At 37.9% G+C, this 9,389-nt stretch overlaps 3 protein-coding genes across 3 annotated transcripts; 1 reads left to right on the top strand and 2 right to left on the bottom strand.

Annotated features, from left to right (window-relative positions):
* Positions 1-363, top strand: LOTGIDRAFT_142811 (hypothetical protein; the record flags this gene model as incomplete). The annotated part of the gene is made up of 1 exon (XM_009052534.1): positions 1-363. A coding segment is annotated over one exon (363 nt), but the record flags the coding sequence as incomplete, so codon positions are not given.
* A 6,268-nt stretch (positions 364-6,631) lies between these two features.
* Positions 6,632-7,597, bottom strand: LOTGIDRAFT_142814 (hypothetical protein; the record flags this gene model as incomplete). The annotated part of the gene is made up of 1 exon (XM_009052533.1): positions 6,632-7,597. A coding segment is annotated over one exon (966 nt), but the record flags the coding sequence as incomplete, so codon positions are not given.
* Positions 7,598-8,797: 1,200 nt separating this feature from the next.
* Positions 8,798-9,343, bottom strand: LOTGIDRAFT_142790 (hypothetical protein; the record flags this gene model as incomplete). Its single annotated transcript, XM_009052532.1, has 1 exon — positions 8,798-9,343. A coding segment is annotated over one exon (546 nt), but the record flags the coding sequence as incomplete, so codon positions are not given.
* Positions 9,344-9,389: the final 46 nt, after the last annotated feature.

Raw genomic sequence — 9,389 nt, 5'->3', positions numbered from 1 at the left:
GGTAACGATGTGACTTCTTTCGATCGAGGCAAAGGTCTGACTTCTTTCGATCGAGGCAAAGGTCTGACTTCTTTCGATCGGGACAAAGGTCCGACTTCTTTCGATCGGAACAAAGGTCTGATTTCTTTCGATCGGGACAAAGGTCTGACTTCTTTCGACCGGGACAAAGGTCTGACTTCTTTCGATCGGTGCAAAGGTCTGAATTCTTTCGATCCGGACAAAGGTCTGACTTCTTTCGACCGGGACAAAGGTCTGACTTCTTTCGATCGGGACAAAGGTCTGACTTCTTTCGATCGAGACAGAGGTCTGACGTCTGTAGAACGAGACAAATCTGGCCTGTCTTTCCGGTCAGTTTGCTTGTAGTGTTGTAGGATTACTTGTGGCTTTGGGGGATTCCTGTTCGTATTAATGAATTTCATTGGAGCCATGGGTAATGTCTGAGGTACCACGGGTTTTGTCGAATTTTGTCTCAATCGAATTGATCTTTGGTCTGGTCTCTGCGTGCTCTTTGGAGCGTTTAAATGTCTCGTTGGCTGTGAATTGGATTGTCTGGAGATGACGGTATTCGGGATTCGATTTGGTTTACTCTGTAGTTGTTTTGGAACTGCTTGAACATTTGCTCTCACGCTGAGTTTAGAACTCCCCGATTCAGGGGGTTTCCTACTGGCTCTTGTTAGGGATAAGATTTTGTGTCTGCTTGATCCGAACAACTGCTGAACCTCAATGTCTGGTTTGGAACCCGGAAGTGGTACGATACGTCTTCTCTGCTTTACTTCCGGTTTGGTGTTCCGATTTCTAAGAAAGGCAAGTTCTGGTACTTTTAACATGTTCATTCGAAGTCCCGTGTGCTGCTTCTGTTTTGGTGTAGTCGTAGGTCGACGGTTTGCTTTGGAAACCAGCAAGTTTTTGGATTGTTGGAAAGGCTTTTGTTTGCTTTCCAACTGCTGACGCATGTTCGGAGTTTGTCCATGACTATTTTGAAGTCGATGCAAATTTTGATCCGTTTTTACCGCTTGGATATTTTTTTCAAACGATGGAGGTGGTTTTTTAATAGTTTTGTTCACGTCGGGGATAGAGAATTGAGCTGGATCACCAGGTTCTGCTGGGTAGATACCAGGCACTGTTCCCGGTAGAGTGAGCCCGGATACATGAATGTTGAATAGGAATTGATCTGGTGGTCGAAATATTGGATCTGTTGTGAGCCCAGGCTGGGTTGAAGGGTTGAAAATCGGATCCGACTCGGGTGTAACCTGTGTCTGTGAATTATGTGGGTAAATTCCTGGAAGCGTGTCAATCTGGTATTCAGGAGGTAGATCTCTCGTCCCCATCGGATCTCTCGTCCTCACCGGATCTACTGGAAGTTTTTTAGGGTTAGAAAAAGTTGCCATTTTTGATTTACGCATCTCTTTCTGTGGAGCCTGTTTTCTTCCCGAGTGCTTGCCAGATTGGATCCATTTTAGATATTGCTGAGCGCTCTTTAACGCCGGGGATAACGGTGGTAATCTGATCTTACTCGCCTTCCTTTCAAATTCTGCATTGGTAGGGCTGGATCTTCGTGGTGTATTCGAGGGTAAAAATCCGGCTACTTCCAGCTCGGCTTCTGGGGGTAAAGCCTGAAAATATCCTGAAACAAGAGAAATTGAAGAATTCAAGTCGACATCCTATTAAAAGGTTTTTTTGTGCATGGAATGGTATATGAGTAATTTCTGATTTGACTTTAGAGGTTTTCACAAATAAGTTGCGTTGAATTCTCACAAAAAATTACAGCTGGTTCTATCAATTATTTTTTTAATCAATTAACTATTTCAACGGATCAATAATCAAAATGAAAGTGTCTTTTTGGTGTGAAAAACGTCACATTTTTTTTTTGCCTTTTTATAAAAGAATTTTCAGTGATATTTTCATTTCACGGTATATTTGTAAAGTTTTTACTGAAATGAAATGTCGTCTTTGATAAAAACTAACAGTTTGGTGGCCCCGTGGGTCTGGTGTTCTGCCACGATAAATAAAGCTCACAATCTTGATTGTTAATACGAAATAAAATTATAATGATGTACCAACCTGTTTGAAATGTCGCCGTAAAAAATAGCAAAATAGCTGTATATTCCATCTTGTTTTATATTTCTTCCACAATTCAAAAATTACCGCCACATAATTTCGTAAATTAATCCACAAGTATGATTCGAGAACCCTTTCTACTAATCAGATCAGTAGTTCGGAAATAATATCCACTTATACTTTTCTAAACACTATAAACATTAAACTTGTTCACAAAATCACAGTTATACCAATTCCGCTAAAACAGAACTGGTCTGAATTAAAATATTACAAGAAACAGTATTCCTCTTTCTTCCACTAATTCCAACACTTTCAGTGCTTTCTGATAAAGAAAGTTGTCTTGTCCCGATGAGGATTTACTATCTGAAACATGCGTGAACACTACACGGCGAGTTCCAGTCGAATTTCTATTTATCTAACCCTTCGAGAAGCACAGTTAAAATCCAATACAAGAACTATATAAAATTATCAAATTTCAGTCAAATTTATGTAATTCTAGGGGTAATATCCGAAAAGAAAAGTTAAAATCCATTTGTTTAAACTTGCTAAACTAACAATAATCCAAATTGCATTTTACGCAAAATGATTTAAAAAACGACTATTCTTTTTAAACCTTGAAATACCACGTTTTGAAGCCTTCAAAGGTCTAATTTCGTCTGCAGAATCCGAAATGAATAATTATAGAAAATTTACTCATTGGTTTGTCAAGTTTTTCTAAATGAATTATGAGACTCCAGAGGTTTTAAAATCGCATGGCGTAGTTCCGATAGCTGACAGTATGACAAAATGTTGTTGAATATTAAAATAAAAATTTTATATTTGTCTTGATTTTTTTGTGATTTTGATGAAATTTAAGTTATTTTCAATGGTTTGGCACAAAAACTGTTAGAATAAGGAGATGTGACGCAAGTTGTCAACCTCGGGCATAGAAATAAAACTGTGGCCTATACAGTAGCTTAACTAGAATAGTAGGGCCCCGTAGACTAAGTCGGTTGGGACCCCCTACCCCGGGGAAGTTTGTTTAACATATGCCCTCCGCATTCTGAGACCCCTTACTAAGTCTATTTAATGCCTGTTAATGGAAGATTTAAATATTTTCAGTCAGTAGTTAATTCTATTCTATTTAATTATATATTGCTGGTTGTTTAGTTTGATGATAACTGTAAGCTATACTTTGGTACTTTATTTATTTCTGTATTTTCTAGGGGTGACGGCCGCCTTCATTATCTCACATAGTGCAGAATAGTAGGACGTAAAACTCCATTCATTTCATTCTATTTCTAGGGGTGACGGGCCGTGAATTTTGTTTTAACCAATCCCCATGGTAGTTGAGCCAGTGAGTATATATATATTGAATATATATTTTCGTGTTTTTGAAATATGCAATCCCTTCGTTTTTTACAACTCGTTTTAATACACGATAATCATTACACTATTTGAAGCATTAAGAGTTAAACGTTGTTAGATGTCACATAAAAGAAATACAATGACGAACGAAGACGTCCTAACTATTACTAGCAACGTTTACATCATAGATTCTAAAATGATTCACATGTTGATTGAAAATGGTGGCTTCCAGATACAGCCGGAAGTGATCTAATGGTAACGGTAGAAGTAGATGTCACTTTTTTGTTATTTACAGAAACCGGAAGTTGTTTTCGTCTGCCAAAATAAAAAAATATAAGAGGCGAATAAAAGGAGAAAGTCGTGTTGTCTTTTTTTCAGTAGTTCTATTTTTATTCCACAAAGCTTAAACTGAATCTTTTTATCTGTGTATCTTTTAACTGATTATATAATCTGAGGGAAAAGGCAGAGTTCACGCTGTTTAGTAAGAATTCGACAAAATGGTTGCAACTTTAAAATCGTGTAAAATTTCAAGGATAACCATGGTCTAGTAATTTTTCGATCTCTTCTTGGAAGTTAATTGATCGCCCCCTGCAGCTCACTGTTGGGCTGGTGCATAACGGTAATACTATATATGCAACTGTAATTAGTGTGCTAAGGATTTGTGGTAGAGATATTGCATGTTTAACATCTCTCGCTTGATGGAAATTGTCAAATTGCAAGAACCACAGATGTTTGATTACAAATCGATGCTATATGTGTTCATTATACATGGGAATTAAGAAAACCTTTTTTACAAATTACCATCACTTTATTACAAAATATTCCTTCATCTCTGAGAATTTCATCCGTCCCGACGTGTCCGCTCCAGTGGCGGAGCTAGGTTTACGTCCGAAAAACTTGCTTGCGGGGCTACAATTTGTTAGACGATAGACAAATCACGAATTATAAAATTTATATATGTTTTCTATATAAATATACATTTTTAGTTGGATTGTTTACTGTAACCTTCTAAATAACTTATAATGTTTGTTTGGTATTTAGGTTTGTATACTAGACAACTCTTTCAGAGAGTCCACATAGTATATTTTGGTATATTTATTTACAGTAACCTTTGTGCTGACAATGACACATTTTTGTTTTAAAATCCCACTGTCCCTGTGTCATTAATACAGATACTTCTCTACGTCTTCTGAAATTGACACGCTACCCCTACACTCCAGGTGATAAGAGTTCATTGTACATGTTTTTAATCTCGATTGGCAGTAGATGTTGAAATCCACGAGATGGTCGTACTGCTGTGGGCCTATCAGCTTGTCTTTTAGTGATTCTCTGATACCCTACGGTCGTAGATGCTGATGCTACTTCAGAGTTCGGGTAAGGAGGAACTGTAAAAGTATCAGGCTGGTGTCCAAAAAGGTTGTTGTTTCATAAAGGGGTTGACACTGCTTGATCTCTGTAATGGTAAACTATTTGTTCGTGAATTAGTCTTTGCTGGGGATTGTTTCATCGATAATGGTATCTGTAATGTAGACATGGCAGTGACATGATCTCCATGGGAGAGAGCGTCTAAGGAAGAAGCTGTTTGTCCATCATTTGGTTTTAGGAGAGGAATATTGTTGGACTGCACTGTAGAAATTGTTGTAAAATCTAGTTGTATTGTGGGTTGGTATTGTTGTCCAATATCTGGCATTGTACTCGGTGGGCTAGTGGTCACCCTAGGGGAAGGTACGTTTGTAAAAAATGGATTTATTATTGGTGGTTGTTTGATTGACATGAGGCCACCTGGATCTGAAGCAATCACGATTGGTTCTTTAGCTGGTTGTTCCGTTGTTGGCGTAGTGGTGGTTGTTTGATCTGACTTAAAACCAGCCAATTGACCAAGATTTTGTTGAGTCGCTGAGATTGAATTTTGGATCAATTCGATTGGAGTTTTTGTTGTCATTGTATCTGGTTTGACTATTGTATTGTTATCTGGAGGAGATAACTGTGAAATATTGGAAGAGAGTGGCACCAGTTGAAGATTCTCAAACGGTTGTTGATCTACTTGATTCTCTTGTCTAAGAGCTGTCTGGTTTCTCAAAGTTTCATTCTGTTGTTCTGAGTGAGTCGACTCCACAGGTAGTAGGTTTAACTGGTCATGTTTGGGTTTAACGCCAAATTGGAATAATTGTTGAACAATTTCAGTTTCTGGACGTGAGTCTTTGGGATTTTTCTTTTCGTTTGCTTTAAATGACTGTTGCTCTTCTAGATTTAATCCTTTGGTTCGTTGTGCCTTTTGGAGTAGTTCAAATGGTTGTTGTTGTTGTTGTTGTTGGTTTAGTTCAACTGGTTGTGATTGATTAAGTTGTACTGGTTGCTGTTGTTGTTGTTGGTTTACTTCAACTGGTTTTTGTTGGCTTACTTCAACTGGTGGTTGTGGTTGTTGTTGGTTTAGTTGAACTGGTTGTGGTTGTTGGTCTAGATGAACTGGTGGTTGTGGTTGTTGTTGTAGTTGGTTTAGTTCAACAGGTGGTTGTTGTTGGTTTAGTTCAACTGGTTGTTGTTGTTTGTTGAGTTCAACAGGTTGTTGATATTGTTGGTTGAGTTCAACAGGTTGTTGATGTTGTTGGTTGAGTTCAACAGGTTGTTGATGTTGTTGATTTAGTTGAACTGGTTGTTTTAGGTATAGTTGAACTGGGGGTTGTTGTTGGTTTAGTTGAACTGGTTGTTGTAGGTATAGTTGAACTGGTGGTTGTTGTTGGTTCAGTTGAACTGGTTGTTTTAAATATAGCTGAACTGGTGGTTGTTGGTTTAGTTTAACTGGTCGTTTTAGGTACAGCTGAACAGGTGGTTGTTGGTTGAGTTGAACTAGAGGTTGTTGTTGGTTAAGTCGAATTGGTTGTTGTTGGCTTAGTTGATCTGGTGGTTGTGGTTGTTGTTGTTGATGGTTAAAAGAAACTGATGATTGTAGTTGTCGGTCTAGCGTGAAAGGATGTGATTGGTTTAGTTGAACGGGATGTTGTTGTTTGTTTGGTTCAACTGGTGGCGGGTGTTGCTGTTGGTTTAGTTGAACAGGATGTTGTTGATTTAGTTGAAAAGGTGTTTGTTGGGTTAAATGAACAGGCGGCCGTTTGGTTAGTTGAATAGGTGGTTGTTGGTTTAGTTGAACAGGTGGTTGTTGTTGGTTAATTTGAACTGGTTTTTGTTTTTGGTTTAGTTCAATTTGTGGCGGCTGTTGTTGTTTGTTTAGTTCAACTGGTTGTTCTGCTTTTTGCTGTTCATTTAGCGTAACCTGATGTGATTTGTTTAGTTGAACAATATGTTGTTGATTTAGTTGAAAAGGTGCTTGTTGGTTAAGCTGAACAGGCTGTTGTTGTTGTTTGTTTAGTTGAACTGCCTGTTGTTGGTTAAGCTGAACAGGTTGTTGTTGGTTTAGTTCAAATGGTTGTTGTTGTTTCTGAGTTAGTTGAAGTGATTGGTGTTGTTGTTGTTTGTTTAGTTGAACTGGTTGTTGTTTGTTTGGCTCAACTGGTTGTTCTTGTTTGTTAAGTTGAATTGGTTGTTGTTTGTTAAGTTGAATTGGTTTTTGTTGGTTTAGTTGAACTCGGTTTTGTTGGTTAAGCTGAACAGGTTGTTGTTGGTTTAGTTCAAATGGTTGTTGTTGTTGTTTCTGGGTTAGTTGAAGTGATTGGTGTTGTTGTTGTTTGTTTAGTTGAACTGGCTGTTGTTTGTTTGGTTCAACTGGTTGTTTTTGTTTGTTAGGTTGAATTGGTTGTTGTTTCCTAAGTTGAATTCGTTGTTGTTGGTTTAGTTGAACTCGGTTTTGTTGAATATTTAATTGAACTGGCTGTTGTTGTTTTTTGGGATTTAGTGGGACTGGTTGTTGTTTTTTCTGGGTTAGTTGAGCTGGTTGTTGTTTGGTTTGTTTAGCTGGTTGCTGTTGTTTGTTAAGTTCAACTGATCGTTGTTGTTGGTTGTTATGTTGAACTCTGCGTTGTTGAAGATTTGGTTGAGCAGGTTGTTGTTGTTGTCGTTGATGTAGTTGAACTAGTGGTTGTTGGTTTAGTTCAATGTGTTGTTGTTGGTTTAGTTCAAGAGGTTGTTGATGATGTTGTTGTTGGTTGAGTTGAACTGGTTGTTGTAGGTAAACTTGAACAGGTGGTTGTTGTTGGTTTAGTTGAACTGGTTGTTGTAGGTATAGCTGAACTGGCGGGTGTTGGTTGAGTTGAATTGGTTGTTGTAGGTATAGCTGAACTGGCGGGTGTTGGTTGAGTTGAACTTGTGGTTGTTGGCTAAGAGAACCTAATGGTTGTTGTTGTTGGTCTAACTTAAGAGGAAGTGATTGGTTTAGTTGAACTGGATATTGCTGTTGTTGTTGGTTTAGTTGAACTGGTGGTTGTTGTTGTTGGTTTAGTTGAACTGGTTGTTGTTGTTGGTTTAGTTGGACTGGTGGTTGTTGTTGTTCGTTTATTTCAACTCGTTGTCCTGCTTCTTGCTGCTGGTTGAGCGTAACCTGGTGTGATTGGTTTAGTTGAACAGGTTTTTGTTGCTGGTTTATTTCAACAGTTGGATGTTGTTGGTTTAGTTCAACGTGTTGTTGTTGGTTTAATTCAACTTTTTGTTTTTGTTGCTGTTGTTGATCTTGTTTGTTTAGTTCAACTGGTTGTTGTTGGTTTAGTTGGACTGGTTGGTATTGTAGTTGGTTTAATACAACTGGTTGTTGGTTTAGTTCCACTGGTGGTTGTTGTTGCTGGTTTACTTCAACAGTTGGTTGTTGTTGCTGGTTTGGTTCACCTACTTGTTGTTGGTTTAGTTGAACAGGTTGTCGTTGTTGTTGGTGGTGGTTTAGTTTAACAGGTGATTGTTTTTGTTGTTGGTTTAATTCAACAGGTAGTTGTTGATTGTTTAGTTCAACAGGTTGTTGTTGTTTGTTTAGTTCAACTGTTTGTTGTTGTTGGTTTAGTTCAACAGGTGGTTGTTGATTGTTAAGTTCAACAGGTTGTTGTTGATTGTTTAGTTCAACAGGTTGTTGTTGTTGGTTTAGTGCAACAGGTGGCTGTTGTTGATCTTGTTTGTTTAGTTCAACTGGTTGTTGTTGGTTTAGTTGGACTGGTTGGTATTGTAGTTGGTTTAATACAACTGGTTGTTGTTGGTTTAGTTCAACTGGTGGTTGTTGTTGCTGGTTTAGTTCAACAGTTGGTTGTTGTTGCTGGTTTGGTTCAACAGGTGGTTGTTGATTGTTTAGTTCAACGGGTTGTTGTTGATTGTTTAGTTCAACAGATGGCTGTTGTTTGTTTAGTTCAACAGGTGGCTGTTTTTTGTTAAGTTCAACAGTTGGTTGTTGTTTGTTAAGTTCAACAGTTGGTTGTTGTTTGTTAAGTTCAACAGTTGGTTGTTGTTGGTTTAGTTCAACTGGTTGTTGTTTGTTTAGTTCAACAGGTGGCTGTTGTTTGTTAAGTTCAACAGTTGGTTGTTGTTTGTTAAGTTCAACAGATGGTTGTTGTTTGTTAAGTTCAACAGTTGGTTGTTGTTTGTTAAGTTCAACAGTTGGTTGTTGTTTGTTAAGTTCAACAGTTGGTTGTTGTTGGTTTAGTTCAACTGGTTGTTGTTTGTTAAGTTCAACAGGTGGCTGTTGTTTGTTAAGTTCAACAGTTGGTTGTTGTTTGTTAAGTTCAACAGTTGGTTGTTGTTGGTTTAGTTCAACTGGTTGTTGTTTGTTAAGTTCAACAGGTGGCTGTTGTTTGTTTAGTTTAACAGGTGATTGTTTTTGTTGTTGGCTTAGTTCAACAGGTGGTTGTTGATTGTTTAGTTCAACAGGTGGATGTTGTTTGTTTAGTTCAACAGGTGGTGGTTGATTGTTTAGTTCAACAGGTGTTTGTTGTTTTTGTAGTTCAACTGGTTGTTGTTGTTGGCTTAGTTCAACAGGTGGTTGTTGTTGGTTTACTTCAACAGGTGGTGGTTGATTGTTTAGTTCAACAGGTGGTTGTTGATTGTTTAGTTCAACA

The sequence above is a fragment of the Lottia gigantea genome (assembly GCF_000327385.1).
Source record: "Lottia gigantea unplaced genomic scaffold LOTGIsca_186, whole genome shotgun sequence".
In the NCBI taxonomy this organism is placed as follows: domain Eukaryota; kingdom Metazoa; phylum Mollusca; class Gastropoda; family Lottiidae; genus Lottia; species Lottia gigantea.
This window is presented reverse-complemented; position numbering and strand designations above follow the sequence as displayed.